We start from the raw sequence: 21513 nt of genomic DNA on the forward strand, positions 1-21513 counted from the left end.
TATACTTTCATTGTGATCAAGATAAAATAATCTCAGAAGAGAAAAAAGAATTATGAGAAGAGCCAAAAGGAGCATTTCATCAAATACCTTACCTAAATAGTCTATCTTGACCATTAGCATAAAAACATGTACTAAGCAAGTTCTAGGTGTTTTAGTCCATTTTTTTCCATACCCCATTCCTTTGTATCACATTTCAGATACACTTACCAGAGGCAACTACTGTTGGAGAACCAACTCCTGAGTAAATATTAACATAACTGATTCTTCCTGTCCCTGAAGGATAACTCTGTGTAAAATATATTCTGTTGTTTATGCTGTCAAAATCCAGGGCCACTGCAGTTCTTAACACATTGACTGTGCGGAAGGGAGGACTATGATTTTCAGGATCTAGGTGGATGCTTCTGAGGGCGTTCTCAAGAGCAAAAATCAAGTAATCATCAGTTGAAATGGAACATCTCTTCCCATCACTGCCTAGTGTTCCAAAGGCACAACCACATTTGGGCATCTGCATATCAGGCAGGGCAAAACAGAGATGGGAGCAGCCTCCATTGTTGTCCAGACAAGGATTGTTGTTGACATCAAGGGGTGAACGTGACTGGAAATTATTGTTGTAAATGGTAACATCCCTTAGCCAATTAATGTTGTCTCGTATTACTGTTGGTGGGTCAGTATTGCCTGGCTCCTTGCTAGCTTGGAAGACTTTCTTCAGGTTCCGATCCACCCAGATGATAGAATTGCCAAAGACAGTGATGCCGTACGGAGTTGGATAGCGACTGCCATAACGCACAATTTCAACATCACCACCACCAGGCTGGATTCTTGCAATCATATCTAAAGAATCATCCACCCAGTAAATGTAGCCATTGCTGTGGTCTATGGCCAAACCACGAGGTGTGACAATGCCCTCAGACACAAGAACTGTTCTGTTGGTGCAGTCAAGAAATGCACGTTCTATCTTTGGATTTTGACCATAATCTGCCCAGAACAGATATCTGTTTTTTGGATCAACTACTATGTGTCTTGGCATATCTATGGTAGTTTTTAGAAGAACACGGCGATAAGTTGTGTTTAAACGTAAAACTTCTATAAAAGTTTCTGTCAGAAATGCATTTGTAAAATAAAGATTTCCTGTATTGAAAGAAGAAGAAAAAACAAAAAAACAGAAAGTTAATACATAGCATCAACACCTGAGAAAAACAAGCTGATGAAATACTGATTTATTCAATGAATATTCCATGAATATCCATCTTAGTAGTTGGAAGTATAAGATACTTGCCTACAATCTGAGGAATTGGAAGACACCCAAACTGACAATAGTAAAATAATTTCTAAATTTTCATTGATTTCCATGGGGGAAAGCAGTGGTATAAGACCAAAAGTGCATAAACTGCAGTTGTTCTTCAGATGTACATTTTTTTTTTCCACATGTTATACTTTTGCTTGCCATTCCATCCTCTTAAACGTTTAACTTTTACAATGCACAGTTATGAAATCCATGTTAAGGCATAGCACTGTATTCAATGACTAAATTAAGTATATATCATAAATGATTATTCTAAAACTCATCCCAAGGAGATTATCAATCAACTGAGCTACTGTAAAATATACATACAGGACGTATACATAAAAAATAAAGGTATTGTTGGCAATGGTCAGCTGTTTAGAGTCAATGAGCACTTCCTGAAGAGTTAATGTTTGAAGACATCTCTAATATGTTTAAATAGAAACAAGAAGTGCAAGTGGGAAAATTAAAGTTCAAAGATAGAGTATTTCTGCTGCCTTTACTTTTCACTATAATTTATAGAATTTGTACACAGCAATCTGAGGGTAGATGAAAGGTCCTTCTTTCTTGTCAACAATGTCATCATACAACTTTCTGAACTCTTTGCTGTGCACTATGGTAGGAGAGTATATTGGTACACCAGATAACAGATACTTAGGAATGCACAGACAAGACAAGAGACCTAAGACAAATACCAGAAGGCATCATGATTGAAAAGCTTCTATACACCATCTCTGATAAATCATCTATACATCATCTCTGATAAATTTTCATTTTTACACATTCAGATAAACCTAAGAGTCATTCATTACATTACGAGTTAGAATCACAGGATTTGCATTCAAAATATTTCCATTAGGATCCATTTATGTTAGTCTAAAAATTGTACAATACTTAAAAATAACATTCTCCTAAATTCAGCTATGCTTACCTGCTACCCAGTCAACTGCGATGCCACGGATCCCATTTCGTCCTATTCCATTTGTAACAACATTTCTAAAGTAAGAACCATCAGGTTTAATTTTACGAATTGCATTCTGAGAAGAAACTGTGCTACTGAAGTCACACCAATAAATGAAGCCAGAAGGCATGTGAACATCCACGTGAAGAGCATTTCGTCCTGAAACATTTTAAAAAGTAATGTGTCTTTGATATAAACGAACTTATTTAAAACATGTGCTCTTCCATCAAGAAATGCCAAAATATTAGGCATTATAAAAAACTATTCCTACTATAATATTCACGTACCTCTTCCTGCCAGTGGTACCATAGCTTCAGAGTGATCAGATGTTTCTAAACTAAATCCTTTAATTGCAGAAAGCATAGAAACAACTACAAATGAACTGTATGGGGAACAGGTCCTGTTATCAGGATTTAGCTGAAAGCCAGTAGCACAGGCACAGGAGAATAATCCACCAGGTACAGGCAGGCAAAGCTGCTGGCAAATTCCAATGTTATTACTGCAGCCATTTGAGAAACCAGCAGAATCTGTGAAAGACACACATGGCGAGCCATAAGAATAGATATCATTACAAACTCCCATAGACTTCCAGCCAAATTCATATACTTGCTGACAACCAGGTAACAAAATTTAAGATCTTAACCACTGTACATTTTAGCACTATGTGCTAAGTGTTAGCAATGGATTTGCTGGTTTCTTGTAAATGAAGATCAATGTGGCCAAGAATCAAATAAAATGGGTATACAAATTTGAAGCCAAAGTAATAAAGTTGTTATTTAGTCAGTATTATAGTATTATATTGATAATAATTTAATAAAATAATAATTCAATAAAATTAAAATAAATAATTTAATTGATAATAATAAAATAATTAGTTAGATGCCCTAACTGAATGGTAGGTGGAACATCTCTTTTCCAAAACTAGGTGAATTCTTTTGACGCTTTTTCTGAAAGCCATTTGCTTTGAAGGAGTGTGTCTTTTGCCTCCAAAGAAAGTTAAAAGTTTTCCAGAATTTGAGATCTTTAAATACCTCTTTAGCAAATACTCACTGTCTCTGTAATACACACGTAGGCACTTAAGTCGTGGGACATTATCTCTCAGTACTACTTTGTTTGCTCCAGTAGACTTGTCAACTCGTTCAATAACTTCATAATCTCGATCAGTATAGTAGAGAAAGGTACCATAGACAGCAATTCCCCACGGATGAGAAAGATGAACTACCAGAGTCACACGATTTGTACCATCCACATTGCCTTTCTCAATCTAAGAAATCAGTTCAAAGCTCAATATTACATTTCTTATAATAAAAAATAAATCTCACAGTAAAAAATTTTAAATGCAACACATGCTACTAACATCTCCTCATGCATGAGATCTTTATGTACAAGGCATGAAGGAAAGGATCAGCAGGATGCCAATAATGACTTCTTGGTTTTCATTCAAATTAATATCTTTTAATGGTAAGTAGTTACAACAGTCATTCAAGATTGTGCTCAGTCCTGCAACTCCCAGTCACATGAGTATATGAAAGTAACTGGATTAGTCACGTGAACCGCACAGATAGATAAACAGGTAAAAGAGCAATTATTAAACGATAACCCCCTACCATTCCTGTGCTTGTGACAGCCCAGTACAATCTTTGCTCCTTAATGTCAATGGTAATGAACTCTACGTGGTCAAGGTTTCCAGTGAAGAGGGTTTGTATGCTTGATCCATCCATGTTTGCACTGGCAATCTTTGCTGGGACTCCACTGTCAGTTCCCTGGTCAGTCCAGTACAGCTTTCTGTAACACAGATTATTTATCACACCTGTTAGCAACACTGATAAAGAGATCAACGAATCAGAGTAACTTTAGCATATCCTAAAATACTTTGGCTGAGGAAGGCTTCAGTCAAATACTTCAGTACATGCTCAACAGACATCACTTTGAAATGAAAGAATGAGATCTTGTTTGAAAACAGAGAAAAACATTTGTTTTCTTGAAAAAGAGAAATGCTGGTTTCTTTTCAAAAAGAGAACAATACCTGTTAAATAATTTCTAGAAATTATTATCCTCCTTTTTATCACTTACAATACCATCAGCAGGTAAACTCTACTAATGGAGTATTTTGACTTGAACAAAAAAAGAAGAGAATAATAATTCTGTTTCACAGATGGCTACAACATCCAATTTGGGATTAAAACTAAAAGCTAAAAAAATCTTTATATAACAGAATTCCATTATTTGGCTCTGGGGAATATGTGCATTGGTCTGGACTCAGTTATTGAAGAATATCCAGGGCACATGGCAACCAGGCTCCCAACCAGGGACAAGAAGTAAGGCATCCGTTCATCTGAAAGACTGCCAGTTCACCAGCATGACTGTATAACTAATATGGCCTTATGGAATACTATCATTTGGGGGAGAGAAAAGCATCATATTACAATTTTGAGAACTGGGAAAAAAAAAAAAATCAGAGCTCATTTTGAGAGAGAGAAGTAAAATCATGCTTAATGCTATGCTATTTAACATGTGACATTCTTCCCCTGTAGTGTGTCTTTCTACTACACAGATCTCAAGAGAGACATCACAAGATACTCATAATATCTTGTAAAAATACATTAGAATTCTCTTTTCTCTGGGTTCCCATTTCCCAGAGATTTTTTCAACATCATAATGTTCTGAGATCTTTCTTGACTAAAAAAACGTACTATATAAGTATGTGGTTAATAAAGAAGGATGAACATCTGTGCAATAATTTATGAAGCCATGCAATTATTTTCTAACACTTAAAAAGAGTAAATAAATTCTGTACAAATATGAAGAAAACCAAAACCATGTGAAATCCAGAATGGAAGCTGGAGACACTAAAAATTCAGAAAAATGTGGAAAATATATTCATGTGCAAAGACAATAGCAATTTTGGAAATTTACCCTCTCGCTGGATCAACCGTCAAACCAATCGGCGTGCCAGCTCCCATTGAGGTCCCATCGTTGGTAATCAATGTTTTCCTATACCTCACATCACCGTGCAGCTTCAGAACCTATGCAAACAGTGAACTCATCATAGCACTTAACACAGAACTTACGATAAATTTCCAAATTAAAGGAAGGAAGCCTAAACCCGCAGGGAGCTGAAAATGCAGAAGACTCTCTGAAATATCATGAAGAAACAAGCACATTGTTCTGTACATTAAGATTCTCTCTTCTCTAACATGAACCTCTTGACTAACCTGCTTGTAGCTCATAACCTACCTGTGCTGACAAGTAAGCAATAGTAGGTACAAAAATAGTTAATCTTGCAGTTTCTATAATATCTTGAAAGTATTATAGGCTGCACTGGTTGATGAAATGCTTTAGAAAGTATTCCATTTTACTTAAGTTAGTTGCCTTTTGATTTAATAACATATTTAAATTTTGGGACAAGGACACTAATGATATTATATATTGCTTATCCTCTGTTTCTCTACACTAAGTGGCAATGTTATCCTTTACATACCATCAGACTGCTGGTCTCCAGAAAGCTACAGAATATGGTGTCAAAGCATTTGGGAGTGGATCTTACTGCATTTGATGGCAACATTCCTTTACTTTCAGAGGCATTGCTTTGGGATCATTGATTTCAAGTGATAATGGTAATAAGTCTACTGATGAGAAAGGCAGTGTGTCAAACATCAGAAAATTAATGACTTGAAAGGGAAAAAAAACAGCTAAGCTCTTGCTTCCCAGTTGTTCCTTTTAAACAATTACCTCAATGGACTGTGTCCCTGGGTTACTGTAATACAGGTTTGCAGATATCCAGTCCAGTGCCAGACCAATAGGAGCACCAATAACAGCTGCTGGAGCAAACACTGTCCTATTGGTTCCATCTGACCTCACTCTGTGAATTTCACCCTTGGAAAAAAAGATAACAAAATTTTAAAAATGTCAAGAGTAGAATACACTATTTTACTCCAACTACATGATTACTTACTTATATTACAACCTTTTCTTAGTAAAGTGAAAATCCTAGAATAATAGAATCATCAAGGTTGGAAAAGAACACTTAAAATCATCAAGTCCAGTCAATAAAAGAGAAGTGTATTTGGATATTGTGAATGCATAAACATGGTAAAATTACTGTAAACCATAATTATCCAGTATAAAGAGGCATTACTGTTCACCAACCAAAACACAATCAACAGAAATAAAATTGCTATATTGTATGTGCATACACACACACATATATATACACCATCATACTACTGTAATATGCATTTCATTATAAAAAGATTTTTTTTAATGGATACCTCAAGTTAACCAAATTGAATACACCTGAAGTCCAGTAAAGGAAAATAGTGTTCTTTCCATGCATGAATATTTAAGAACAAAATTTTTAATAAGCTGTAATAGCAAGAATGATAGACTAAGATTGTCCTTGATATATTCTTCATAAGAGTAACTCCTGAAATAACTTATCACTTGCAGATTCTAAGGTATTAGCTACAGTTTGTGATGCTAAAGCGTTATACAAACCCTAAACACAGAGACAATGCAGATAAAAGAAGTGGTTACTATAGCTGCCTCTCTGAGTATTCAGTTTTATGTCAGTTTTACACAATTTCTGCTGAACACCTAAATATTATCATGTAAATCTTTCACAACTACTATTAATGCAGAATTGAAATACGAGCAGTTAACGCCGATTAAACCTTTTGAAGAAGAAGTCAGCAGGATTAGGGGAGCTGTGAGGGCTGAAATAATTTTCTCTCCCCTGAGTAATTATTTCCTCCTCCCCTGAAGCAGACACGCTGCTCCTGTCCTGGGAAGACCTCATGCCCTGGTGCAGGCTCCCAAGCAAGGTAGTACTGGGATCCATAGCCCTGTTTCTTCACTGGGGCAGCACATGCAGTAGGTCTGTCTTGTTCTGACACTTTGCTGGAACGACACAGAGACTCTTCCAACTCAGAGGGACAGAACATACAGTGCACCATTAGGGCCTTAACTTTTCATCACTTGAAAACAGAAGCTGTGTAGCTAGCACTAGCCCAGTTCAGGAAGAGAGGAGGGTAGAGGCAGACACAGAGGCAGTAAAGAAATGGAGAACAGGTTGCATTTGTCATCCCAGACCAGAGAAAAGGTAGAATCAGCTTTAGAAAAAGTACCCGCTGATCATTTGGTCTATGTGTATCTTTAACTGCTTTGTTACCATCTCAATATACTGTTCAAATATCTCAGAGCAGGACTGAAAATGGTGCTTCAGAAAGGAATTGACATATCAGATGGCAGGAAACTGAACAAATACTCCAGGTCAAATTCACTGCTGGCTTAAATGGGTAAATTCCTTAGGCAGCATTAGAGTGCTGCTTGCTGAATCCTAACAAGTAGTATTTGCAAGTTTAACTTTCCTTGAATCTACAGGAAAAAAATTACAAAATAGAATAGCTTTTAGTACTGTATAGATCCTTCTTTGAGAGTCTGATGGACATTCAATATTTATAACAGCATATACTGCAATAGGCACTTGAAAGACAGTAATTCTCCTGCTTGTTATTGACATTTACAACTAATGAAAACATTAATTGCTCCATGAAAACATAGCAGCTGAAGATAAAAATACTTGGGGAGTGTTTTTCAAGGAGAATACAGAGAACTCCAATATTTATCTCCGTTCCCCAAGTTTGCTTCAGACAGAGTGAACAAGTTGATGGATGTTTCACTTGAGCTAAACTACAGCATTCACTCTTGTGTCAATGCTGTCAGTAAAATAACAGCTACAAGCTATGTAAGTGCTGACAAATTCTCAGAAAACCGAAGCACACAATGAATAGAGGCCAAACAGGGTGTTAAGGAACAGACTATGTGGTAATGGAAAAGAACTACAATTTTTAAAGTAGGCAAATATACTTCTGTGATTAGAAACTAAAGAAATAGCTTTTTTCAGAGAGTGAGCCGTGACTGGAGTCTCAGCTCTGCTTGGGAGCAGCAGCAGCCTAAGAGCTGCAGGTCAGGGGTACAGACAGGGGGCACAGGACACAGTCTCATATTTGTCAGGCTGGAGATCAAGACCTACCTAAAATACAGCACTTATTTGCACTCAGCCTCCAGAGACACCTGGCACTTCACCTGTCAGCTCTGTTAATGAATGCATCAATGCATAACCTCACACAGAATTTTAAACCTCTTTTAAATGTCAGCTGGATCTGCTGGCTGAGATCTGTCAAGAACATTTTTTCTGACAACACACAGGATCAAATAGATTCTTGAGTACTTACCTAGTTACTTAGGCAAAAGTTTGCTTAAATAGGTCTACTTAAATCATAGAAATCATAGAATCACAGAAAGTTAGGGGTTGAAAGGGACCTCGAAAGATCATCTAGTCCAAACCCCCTGCCAGAGCAGGGTCACACAGGAATGTGTCCAGGTGAGTTTTGAATGTCTCCAGGGAAGGAGACTCCACAACCTCCCTGGGCAGCCTGTTCCAGTGCCCTGTCACCCTCACACTGAAAAAATTATTCCTAATATTTATACAGAACCGCATATGCTCCAGTTTATTGCCCGTTGTCCTATTGTTAGTCACCCCTGAGAAAAGCTTGACTCTGTCCTCCTGGCACTTGCCCCTTACAGATTTATAAACATGGATGAGGTCACCCCTCATTCTCCTCTTCTCCAAGCTGAAGAGACCCAGCTCCCTCAGCCTTTCGTCATAAGGGAGATTTTCCACTCCCTTAATCACCTTGGTCACTCTGTGATGGACTCTCTCAAGCAGTTCCCAGTCCCTCTGGAATTAAGGAGCCCAGAACTGGACACAATATTCCAGATGTGGCCTCACCAGGGCAGAGTAGAGGAGGAGGAGAACCTCTCTCAACCTACTAACCACCTCCCTTCTAATGCACCCCAGGATGCCATTGGCCTTCTCAGACACAAGGGCACACTGTTTGCTCATGGTCATCCTGTGCCAGTGCTTTCCAATATTTCTTGTTCATGTCTCTGTCTGTGTCAGAAACAGCATTAATAAAATATTTCTGCTGACAGAAATTAAAATTAATTTATGAAAGAGATTAAGCTTTTTAACCTTATCCTAAGGGGAACAAACAAAACAAAACAAAAATTAAAAAAAAAAACCACAAAACAAACAAACACCAAAAAACCCACACAAAATAAACCTCAAGCCTCCCCCAAACAACCTTTCTTTCTTTTCAATTATATTTATGAATTTTCTTACTTATGATGCTAATATATTTCAGTCAAAAATACTATTTTAAAATAAAAATTCTTATTTTAGTGCACATTTTGAACACAAACACTAACTTACTGGATTTTCAACCCAATATATCATCTGTTCGGAGTCATCAAAGTCAACATCAACACCATTTTCCACTCCTGCTATTGGAACCATAGCATCATTCGTCTTCTCCTCAGGGTTCAGAGATATTCCATAAATTATATTATCTCTTACAGCAACAAGGAAAGGGTGCTCAACTGTGGAAACATATAATTTGGAGTTGTTCATGATAAAGAAAATGATATTATGACACGTTTCCCCTCTCCCACCCAAAATGTCCTTGATTCTGAAAATTGGTGAATGTTATCAATGACATTTTGCAACCACTTACCTGAAGGTTTGCTCCCTCAAGAGAAGTGAGGTTATCAGTTATTGTAATTGCTATAACATTTGAAATTTCAGCACCGTGCAAAATCACAATACAAGTGCAAGCAAATTCTGAGGAGGAAGTAAACAAGGTAGGATGAGTCCTGACAGGCCAAGAGAAGAAGTACATTCAAGACAGTTGCTCTGAGCAGCTTTTTCAAACCTCTGAGAATGGGAAACAGCAGGACAAAGCTCTGAGGGCTCTCCCAGACACACCTGAGATGGATTCTAATGCCTCCTGAGCAGGACTCACAGCAAGGTACAATGTTACAGCAGCAATTGCTGATCTTTGTTATGAAGCTTAACTGCAGTAATATGTTTTCTTTTTTTTATTTCTACAGGTGTAGACATACGCCCTTATAGGATATTTACTTTTAGGTAAACATCTATGCTTTTGCTCAATTCTTATTAACAAAGGGCATCCCCTCAGGGCACCTGAGAAAAAGCATTGGAGAGCTGTGACTCAGCAGCTTCGTTTCTCATCAGCTCAGGTGTAGTCAAACAGCATCTCCTGACCAACAATCCCATTCCCTGTGGCTTTTGGAGAACAAATTCTGGCCTCTTCTCTGCATAGGCACAAACCATCACTTGACAGGCAACTGGACTGCTGCTGCACAAAACATGGCAGTAGCCCATTTCTCCTCTTGTAACATATCAAAGACCTTTTTTTTGTTTGATTCTTGTTTTTTTCACTGGATGCTTAATATATTTATGTAAATTTTGCAGTGAATTTTGCCATGAAAAATCACAAATCACACCATCACTGCACATCTCAAAAAATTACTCCCCATAATTTTCTGGTAGCTGGAACTATTTGTCAAATTTGACATAACATAGATATAATTTGTCTCAGCTCAGAAATCCTATTTTGGCAAATAATCCCCTGAGGACATGCAGCTTGCTCTAACTGGGAAATTCTTGAACTTCTTCCAAGTCCATATTAACACAAGATTTTAACATACACAAATTCCTTGTTTTGTTTCCAAGCCAGCCTGCTATATTATCATTTTTAATATCAACCTGACAGGCAGTTTAAAGACAGGCTAAAGACGGTGATGAGAAAAAGGGAGAGCACCTCTCCTGATTAGAGGAAACCAAAAGATCTTGATTTACTTCTTTAGCAAAGACTAAGAAAGAATGTTTAATCAAAATATATACAACACAACATGTAGCAGAGGTCAAGGGGAACTACTGGTGCTATTTATTCCAAAGGACAAAAATTGCATAAGAAATGGGCATAAACTGGGGAACAGAAAATCAGAAGGTTTCTAGATAACAAAATTGTGAGGTTCAGTGAACAGTGGGGACAAGAAACCAAAGCAATCTACACTGGAACTTGACTGGTGAGAGGGGGCACATGGTGTGGTAGTCAAAGACATGGAGGAAATTTTCTTGGACAGCCAAGAAAGTCCTCTTTAGTCCTCTATCCTGATATTTTTACAATTGCAACTCTTAAAAACAGGTTTCCAGGCTGAATATTTATAACCAAGACAATATTCAGACAGAGTATGATTTAATTTTTAACTGATAAAAAGCTCCTTCCAGTTGTATTCCAACACCAAAACATTCAATGTGTTGAGAAATTTTAAAATGTGGCTTCTGTGAGGTCCTTAGAAGAAAATTTATTTCATCCTTTTTCCCCAAATAAAGTATTTGAATCTTTGAATTCTTTCCAGAATTCATGTGCAAACCTTTAGGCCAAGTGCATTCCATGCTTCTGAAATGAAGTCTGTCTGGAACAGCCCCAAACTTTGCTTTCACAAGCAGCGTCTGATAGATCTGATGAATGCTTTTTGCCTGACAGAGGGATGGATTTGACAGTGTTGGGTCTTTTTCCTCATCTCTCATTATTGCTGCCCTACCTCTCATGCAGTTCCTGTTATCAGGGGAAAGCATCCATCCTGAGGGACAAGCACAGGAAAAAAACAGTGGTCCAGATGAAGAAAGCAAGCAGAGGTGACTACAAGGGGATGATGCACAAGAGTTGATACCTGAAAAGAAAAAAAGAAAGCATTAGCAACTGCAACAATGTGAGCAAATAGAAAGAATATTGCATGTAATTTCTATTAATAGTAACCCAGTGCTAAATCAGTTTTGCTGTTTCCTTAAAGAACCACAGGCAATTCAACATACTCATAACTGGATCTAATTTTTCATGTAAAACCAGTAGTCTTTACCTCAGTAGTCTTCTCAATCTTTGTGCATCATAAAAAAAAATATCTCAAACTCTTTTTCAATCTTAACTGCACTAGGCAGCCTGCAGGATTTTCAGTCTTTGATCATTATAGTGCTTCTAAATGGGGGATTTAAATTATTTACTGAACCTTCTTAGCAAAAACTGAAGAGAAAATTGTTGCCACATCTCATTCATAAGTAGTGGGAGTTCAATGCATGATTTCTTGGTTCCCTTTGCAACTGTCAGTCTAAGGTTATGTAAGTAAAAAGGACAGTGAAGGAGGTCTCTACTGCTATTACTACTATACCAAATACACTAGAATTCATCCATTTAGATCACTTCCACAAACTTGCTGCTAAAGAGGGTTTTTCAGGATGAAACATATTTGTAAGAAAATAAAAATCAGACTTTGAGTATATCTTTAGCAATTGCAGCAGGTCTTATTCTCTTCTAAGAAGTTTGGAAGTTCAACAAATTAAACAGTTGTTCCTTAAAAAAAAAACTATCAAGAACAAAAAAACCAAAACAAACAAACAAAAAAAATAACATGACAATAAAACAGCAGCATCAACCCAGTACTTCAGCTGTAAGAAAAATATGAATCTCATCAGTATAGCAAATCTAAACTCCAGTTGTGTGAGACCTAATGCTTTACAAAAAAAGAATGGATGGCAGTTTTAATATTACATTTGGAATTTCAATCAGTAAATAATTATTTCTTTATAAACATTAGCATGTCTTGCTATTTTGCAAGTGCTTTACTTCCTTCTGTCTCTAGCCACATAATATACAATAGGACAAATCTAAATGAAAAATCATAAAATCTACTAATTTAATACAATGAACTAAAATAATTTTCTCCATCACTAGCAGAGTTTCTTAAACCTTGGGTTATAAAATAAAACCTCTTACACCAACACTATGATGCATAAATTAATGGTACTCTCTGGTGCCTGGACAATTTGTAGTAAGAGTGCTAAGTAGCTTCAGTTATGAATGTGACTGAGGAAGTTTTCTTCCAAGACAAACACAGTGCTGAAATAACTAGGCACCTTACCCAGATGTAAGTATCTGGAAGTCAAGGAAAAAAAAACAAACAAAAAACAAAACCAAAGCAAAACAAAGCCATAAGCCATTGTAATATGGCTTATGGCTTTAATCAAAAACAGTTAACACACAAGCAATACTGCAGAAAGAATGAAAGACAACTCCCACTCTTCAAGTCATAACATGAAATGATGAAAACTCTGATTTGAAAGATAACTCCTAAACAAAAAGAAAAAAAAATATTGCTTTTTTATTTATTTAGTCTTTCAGCTGTGAAAGATCATCTGCATATGATCTCAGAGGGCATCCTGAATACAATTAAGAGGTTTATAATTATTTCATTAAATAAAATAATGCAAAAGTACTTTCAGAGAAGACTAAGGACAGTAATCTTGTCTGAAGAATTATATTATTATCATACAAGGAACCGAGTCTGCTATGCCACAGAGACAAAATTTAAAATGCTTTCTAAAAATGTTATTTTCTTATAAAAAGATTCAAAGCAAAATGGCATATACTACTTCCCTATTATTATTTTCAGCTAGTCATTATGCTTACATGCTGCTTAGGTTACTTTCCCCTAAACACCAGGCTGGGCAGGCTGAAATGACCTTCAGCTGCAAGTCAATATTATGAATTAGTTACTTGTTCTATCCCAGCCCCTTAGCTGACAAGACTGATTCCAGGAGTGCCTATGGCTTCTTTGTGTAATTGCCATAGTTGTTTTGCTGAACTTACTGTTAGGTTGCTTTACAGGATGGACTGCCACAAGTCCCAAAGGCTGGTGAATGTTATAAATCATCACTGTCTGGTTTCCTCCATGCCATTTATTGGCCCGAATTACTCGATTCGTATAGCGGTCACTCCAGTACACAAAATCTTCAAAGACAGTTAGAGCATGTGGGTGCTGCAATATCTAAAAAGGAAAGGATATTTAACAATTTCATTTTGGAGATTCGTATATGTAAAGCTTGCAGTGAAGTCACAACTGAGCTGAGCATAAACAGGTAAAGACCCAATTGTAGATTTTCAAGGGCTTAAGAGAAAACGTGTACTAGATGGCTGAAGAAGGAAATTTCAGAAAACTGGGAGTGGGGCAATCAAGAATGCAACAGCTTCTAAATCACAAGCATCATCTGTCTAGCCAAAAAAATTAAATCCCTGAATTTCAATTATTGAAACTATATATGTGGTTATTTGTACCAGCTTATGTGTACCAACTGAATATCTTAACTGCTGTGCTGGTACAGGGACAGTGCTACAAGCTGCCAGCAGCTTGGGATATAGCCTGTAAGAGGAATGGTCTTTATGAAGTGCCCTACACACAGCATATCCTAGCTGCACACTGCTGTCAAAATTCATAGCAGTCATCACTCACAGAAGTTGACCAGGAAAAGTTCTTCCAAGGCTTTTGTACTGCATTTACCTACAGCAAATGCACTAGACAATAGCAGCACTGCCAGATGTCATCTTTAGACTTCATGTATAAAGACAGAAAAAAAAATACTTAAAGCATTAAGTCTATGCTCAGCTCCACATTCTGTTGAAGATCTCCTGAGAGACTGTGAGTAGGATATGCAATTCTCTTTTTCCAGTTGTAGCAAGCAGCTGAAATACTTCATAACCCCGAGAAGTTGTGGATGCCCCTCTCTGGAAGTGTTCAAGGCCAGGATGGATGGAGCTTTGAGCAAACTGTTCTAGTTGGAGGTGTCCCTTCCCATGCAGGTGGGGTTGGAACTAGGTGATCTTTAAGGTCCCTTTCAACCCAAACAATGCTATGAGTCTATGATAACTGCTTCACCCAATTATTTTGAAGAAAAATACGTCTAAATCTATGACAGCGCAAATACCTTTTTAAGTACTATCAGAAAGACATGGGAAAAGAAGAGGTCTTGTATTAATGTCTTACCAGATCACTTGCAACCACCTGCCTTCTGTTATTTCCATTGTAATCACAAAAATCGATGTAATCAAGATAAGCATCAGCAAAATATAGAAGTTTGTTTGGGTAATCAATGGTGAGTCCATTGGGCCAGTAGATTTTATTGTTAACAATCACTGTTCGCATTTGGCCATCCATGCTGGCTTTTTCAATTCGAGGGTTTTGGCCCCAGTCAGTCCAGAACATTACATGAGCACTGAAAATGGAATTTTCTGTTACTAACCTGAAGAACCACTAGCTGCCTATTGAGAAATGTTACACAACTCATTAGCCAAAAAACAGAAACAACCTTCTTTAAATAATTCCTATACAAGGACACTGAAATCATTCCTTTCAACAAAATGTTCATTAAGATATTCCCATAATTTCTGTTGTAAAAATTATTTTAATACATGTATTGCTGTTTGCATTTGTCAATAATAACAGCACATAGAAGCTACTGTTTTCACTGTTTCCCATTTTTTTATTATAATCTGCGTCTCCAGCTGCTAAATAATAATTTCATATGGATTTGTACTCTTGCAGGCTTGCACTAATAATGTTAACAATACTATAATTGAAGAGCCCCACGTGGCTGGTAGGAAACAGAGCTCAATGCACTGAAGAACTCAAAAATCAGTAAAATTTTGAACATGAACAGTTCAAATTATAACATTTCATGTACTCTATACTACTTCTTGTCTGAGATGGGAAAGAGCTTTTGTGATAACATTAATACAATATAGATGATTATTTTAGACTTGGACTTTGAAGGAACCTGTTCCTTCACAGGTAGGTATACACCATTTTATTATATGTAAAAGTTTGTGGCATACGATCAGCTGACAATGATGTGTCAGAATTTTGTATTAACAGTCCTTAACTAGGAAGAAAGTGTAGGAAAATCTGTTTTACAAGGAAAAAATATCGTGTTTCAGGGAAACAGAGCAACAGATTACAAATAATTACTGTATTACATTAAATGTTAAATCAATTCAGCAAACACACTGTTTTAAAATAATAATCTCAAGTTTTCTCCTCCACTTGTCATTTACAGTTATAATACAATTTGGGCATATCTCAAATTGGAATATTATTACATCAGAAAATAATGCATCTTTTCAAAACAAAGCATAAAAAAAGTCTTACTCAATTCTGGGATCTAACACTAGACCCCTTGGGTTTGTTATATTTTCAGTAATCAGCACAGTCCTGTGGCTCCCATCCATTTTAGAGACTTCAATCGTTTCCAGAACAAAGTCTGTCCAGTAAAGATTGCGACCTACCCAATCTACTGCTATACTTTCAGTCACAGTGACACCGCTGTCAAACACCTGTTTAGTAAAAACAATAAAAATCAGGAGAGAGACCAAAATAGTTGATTTAAAATTTTTACCATTTCTATATATATGGAAAATTGGGAAGCAAATCTCCAACATTTTCTAGCTCTTTTACGAAGTATGAGTCACAATGCATATATTCAAAGTACTGACAAAGATTATACCCAAACACTTCTAATAACTTCAGTGGGTCTCTTGAAGAAGGTAGCATCTACCAATAGGAAAATCAAGTTATAGCTTGATTTTAAAAGGGTTTCTTTAAAGTATTGCTTTCTTGAAAAAAAAAAAGAAAAGTTACATGAAATGTTGGTTTAGTATCTACAAAGTTGTTTCACTTTGTTATATCTCTTCTTACTACACTAGGACTTCGCTCTTCCCCTTTTTTAACTTGAGATACAGTGGCTTCATTTTATCTTCAAAACAGAACAAGAATAATTCAGAAAAACTTACTATTTTTCGGTCAGTCCCGTTTTGATAAGCACTCCAAATTTTATCCTGTGTTGTATCAGACCAAAAGATACGATCTGTGGTTGTATCAAAATCAATGGCCACAATGTTATTCCCATCCCTAACCAGAGAATAAATACTGTGTGACTGAGAGGTGATGTTGTCCACGACAATTTGGTTACGACTTGCCACCAGCAAAAGAAGATTCACAGACTCTGTCAAAGAAAAAGAAACTAAAATAAACCAATCACCTATTCAACAGTAATTCTGTAAGAAAAGAAACACTGAGTAATTTGACATGGCTATATAGGATGATAGCCAGTCTATCTAGATATACATTTTGAAAGGACAAATTTTCAGGCCATTATTTTATCATATCCAGTCTGTTCATCCCGACTTTTGGATCTACCTTGGCTTTCTTCCACTCTTTCTCCATCATTTGTTCTTACTACAAGACTTCCCTTTCAGTTTCATATCAGGACTTCGGGTTCTCTTTGCCATGGCAAAGGCACTAGATAAGCCACAGGAAAGGCTGGGGTTTAAACACTGTGAGTACTGAACTTTATGAAGAGCAAATGGCTTACAGGTTCCTGGCACTGCTTTTCTCCACAATATTATTTTTTCCCATTTCAGGGTTGAAAATTACAGTGTTAAGTTAAATATGTAATTTCAAGAAAATAGTAGTTTCCAATTAAACTCTCAGCTGATAGTTCCAATATTCAAGGTCATCTGCCATGAACCACTTTAGATAGCTGTTTGCTTGAGCTCTCTTAAAAGAGAACAATATGAAAATGGCCAAGTTGGACATTTTCCAGACACTCTTGCCATTCCTAGGGTTGACATCAATGCTCCTCACCTGCTGCTTTACAAGTTTGCCCATTGGTTTCTAGAATGTATCCTTCATCACAGTAACACCTGAAAGACCCTCTCTCATTGTAACAATGCTGACTGCAAAAGCCTGGAGGGTCACATTCATTAATATCTTCACAGGTCTTGGAGTCATTTGCAAGCTGGTATCCAACAGGACAAGTACACTGAGCTCCAAAGGGTCCTTGAATACACTCATGAGTGCAGCCAGCATTATTGTCAGAACAGCTCTCCTGATCTGAAACGGGGTTCAGGAAGGAAATTAGCAAATAATTAACAACAGCTTCTTATGCTAAATTTAATAGTTTGCAATTCCATTACTAGCTTAAGACTGCTGTTAAATACGAGTGCACAGCCACCAGTTACGCGATGTGAGACTGCTCTGAGGCCCATATGCAAAATATAACACACACAATGCACATAAAGGCAGACAACTTAGTATGTACCACTGAGTCTCATTAAATGAACACTAAACAGAAGACTGTTGAAGAATTTATAATAATTTTCAAATTAATAATTTTCAAAATTAACTGCAAATACACAATATTTTACTCTAGCACTCCAAACCTAAGATTATATTAATAAACAATAATTCAGAATTATTTATAATCGTACCTGGCTGGGGTTCATCTGAGCATGTGCATTGATTAAAGAGAAGGAGGAAGAAAGAAGGAAAGAAATAAAAAGGTTATGCTTAAATCAAGTAATAATCAACATAAATACAAATTCTAACTATGTGTGAGCTTTTAGATTTTTTTCATGATTTTGAAGTTAGAAATTTAAAAGAAACTATTAAGAACAGAATCACATTTCATCTGAACTTAAAGCATCTCATGCTTTAGTGAATGTGTTCAGGAACACAAAGCTTATTGCCATATTGATTTATAAAAACACTGAAGTCAGGGGAAGTTGCATTTGAATTCAGAGCACAAGATTGGGCATGGCTAATGAATCCATCAGTCATCATTATCAAGTTCCTCTTAGTAATCTGAGCTCAAATTTCAGTGTGCTTACAATTTCTGCTAAAAGCACTGCCATGCTAAATACAGCATGCTGAATATTCTGCTTCTTTCTGAAGCCATAGCCCTTAGTAGACCATAGTAGATGCTTAAACAGTAACTTACTGCACAGTGGGGATTCATCAGCTCCGTTAGGACAATCGGCAGAATTATCACATACTTTGCTCAAATTCACACAGATACTGTGACCTGGACATTGCCACTGCCAGCTGGGGCAGCGGAAGGGCTGAGTTGGGCAATCTCTCTCATCGCTCATATCCCTGCAGTCATTATCACCATCACAGATCCAGGCTCGATAGACACAGTTGCCATTATCACAGCGGAAAAGGGATGGAGGACAGGTCCTGGCAGGACATCTGTGGTGTTCATCTGAGCCATCTGCACAGTCAGGATGGCCGTCACATTCCCAGTTAGCAGGGATACAGTTGCCATCTGACTGACATTGGAATTCATTCTGGTGGCACATCCCTGGCGGCCTTGTGGCTAAAACAGTGACATTCAATAGTTCAGAAGCTGTTTCAGTTTCATACAGAGAAGCAAAATTGCTATGTGAAGATCATCTCTCATGTACGTAGTTACAATACTATGAAGAACTATTAAGTGCAGCTTTTGGATCAGGCCATAGACTCAGTCACCACATTTCAGAATCTGTACACATTTCAGACAGTGTACACCACATTTCAGAATCTGAGGAATTTAACTCCTGCTTTATTATTTAGTGAACAAGTCAATTCAACTACTGTTCTATTTTAAGCAAGCATATATTGATATCTACATATACTGATACCTGTGTACATGCCCAAAGCAATACGTAATTAGTTGCTGAAATGACTTTTCACTGTCCTGCATTGCAAAATTTAACTAACATAAATGAAAAAAAAATTAGACAAGGAAAAGTTTCAATTTAATGCTTATGAACAGGATACAAGATTTACAGTTTTCTAGATGAACAGACTTCTTAATTTTATTTTTAAACCTTGAGACTGAGGGTGCTAGGTAGAGAAAAACATTAGAGCCAAAAGGAATGCAAACTCAACTCCTTGCCAGAAACATCTACTGATGAGCTGGAACCTACAGCATTTGAAATTCTTGCTCAGAAAAATTATTTATTAACAAGTTTTCCTAAAAAGAATTTTTAGGTTTTACGAACAGTAGTGCCAATTACTGCATACAGCAGACAAAGGACATTTTTAGAAGCATTATCCAATAACTTTAGCCTTTCTTTGAGCATCTATATACTTACGGCAATCAGTCTCATCTGAGTGATCATTACAGTCAAAAACACCATCACACTGGTAGTAAGTGTTGATACACTGGTCTCCACTTAGGCATTTAAACTCTGTGGCACTGCAGTTATATACTACAACATAAAAAAAATATTGATGTTATTTATGTATTTTAGAGAGTCAGACTGCACCCAATTTTTCTACAGGTGCCCAGGTCAGACATGATATCAGCAGTGCCCTTGGAATCTACAGAAAACAAAGGAAACAGATTTCAGCCCTCTTCAGCTATGCTACAGATCAAAGGGCTTGCTAAAATGCTAAAACAAGCATCACAAACAGAGTTAATTTATGGATAGGTTTATTATGGATTCTTTAGTCTTGGAGCTGGTGATATGAGGCCACCAAAGATTCTTCAGGAAGCAAAAGTGAGGAAACAATAAAGGGGCATTCTACAAAATTACACTTACTACAGTCACGCTCATCAGCACCATCTATACAGTCTTTGTCTCCATCACAGACATAGAATGGGTCAATACAGCGATGGTCTGGACACTGAAATTGCCTGGGTTCACAAGTACCCGTGAAAGCTGTTAAGAATAAAAAAAAACATAGATGAGTTTGTTTTCTCTCTGCTGGAATCAGCAGAATACTGAGACAGCAGAAAGACACTATCACTAACTTGCAGCAATTAGTAAACTACAGGCACTATTATAATAACATCATTTAATTTTTTACTTATATGTAGGCTTGGACTCAGGCAAAACAAATAGAAGATTCCACTCCATGGTAAATAATACTAAAGAAATGATATGGAAAAACTACTGTCTTACTTAAATGCATGAGTTTCAATAAGGCCAAATGTCGGGTCCTGCACTTTGGCCACAACCCCCAGCAGTGCTACAGGCTTGGGGAGGAGTGGATGGAGAGCTGCCCAGCAGAGAGGGACCTCGGGGTGTTGATCAACATCCAGATAAACATGAGTCAGCAGTGTGCCCAGGTGGCCAAGAAGGCAAACACCACCCTGGCCTGCATCAGGAACAGTGTGACCAGCAGGACCAGGGAGGTGATCCTGCCCCTGTGCTCTGCCTCAGTGTGGCTGCACCTCAAGCATTGTGTGCAGTTTGGGCACTGCAGTATAGGAAGGACATTGAGGTGCTGGAGAGCATGCAGAAAAAGGCAAAAAAGGCTGATTAAGGGTCTGGCGAACAGGCATTATGAGGAGAGTCTGAGGGAACTGGGGTGTTCAGCTTGGAGAGGAGGAGGCTGAAGGGAGACCTTATTGCTCTCTACTACCTGAAAAGAGATTGTAGTGAGACAGATTTTGGCCTCTTCTCCCTGCTGACCAGTGATAGGATGAGAGGAAATGGGGTAAAGCTCCACCAGGGTAGGTTCAGGTTAGATATTAGTAAAAACTTCACAGAAAGAGTGGTGAGGAACTGGAACAGGCTGCCCAGGTAGGTGGTGGGGGCACCATCCCTGGAGGTGTTCAAAAGACAGGTAGAAGAGGTGCTAAAGTGAATGGTTTAGTGATTATGGGTTGTGGGGTGGACAGTTGGACTCCATGATCTTAGATGTCTTTTACAACCTTGATGATGATTCTATGATTCTACTTCTG

The 21513-nt window shown here is 37.3% G+C and overlaps 1 protein-coding gene across 1 annotated transcript in view; it reads right to left on the reverse strand.

Annotated features, from left to right (window-relative positions):
• Positions 1-21513, reverse strand: part of LRP2 (LDL receptor related protein 2) — a 122659-nt gene that overhangs the window by 49636 nt on the left and 51510 nt on the right. Inside the window, exons 23-39 of the mRNA XM_030454023.1 lie at positions 20366-20485; positions 19916-20032; positions 18778-19155; positions 17643-17891; positions 16790-17001; positions 16149-16333; positions 14988-15216; positions 13817-13994; positions 11718-11846; positions 9520-9686; positions 5976-6119; positions 5160-5269; positions 3851-4028; positions 3294-3507; positions 2531-2770; positions 2214-2402; positions 208-1128 (exon numbers count right to left, since the gene is read on the reverse strand). Coding sequence (XP_030309883.1) covers positions 208-1128; positions 2214-2402; positions 2531-2770; positions 3294-3507; positions 3851-4028; positions 5160-5269; positions 5976-6119; positions 9520-9686; positions 11718-11846; positions 13817-13994; positions 14988-15216; positions 16149-16333; positions 16790-17001; positions 17643-17891; positions 18778-19155; positions 19916-20032; positions 20366-20485 — 3960 coding nt within the window. The remainder of the gene's footprint in view (positions 1-207; positions 1129-2213; positions 2403-2530; positions 2771-3293; positions 3508-3850; positions 4029-5159; positions 5270-5975; positions 6120-9519; positions 9687-11717; positions 11847-13816; positions 13995-14987; positions 15217-16148; positions 16334-16789; positions 17002-17642; positions 17892-18777; positions 19156-19915; positions 20033-20365; positions 20486-21513) is intronic.

Source organism: Calypte anna, chromosome 7, assembly GCF_003957555.1.
Source record: "Calypte anna isolate BGI_N300 chromosome 7, bCalAnn1_v1.p, whole genome shotgun sequence".
In the NCBI taxonomy this organism is placed as follows: domain Eukaryota; kingdom Metazoa; phylum Chordata; class Aves; order Apodiformes; family Trochilidae; genus Calypte; species Calypte anna.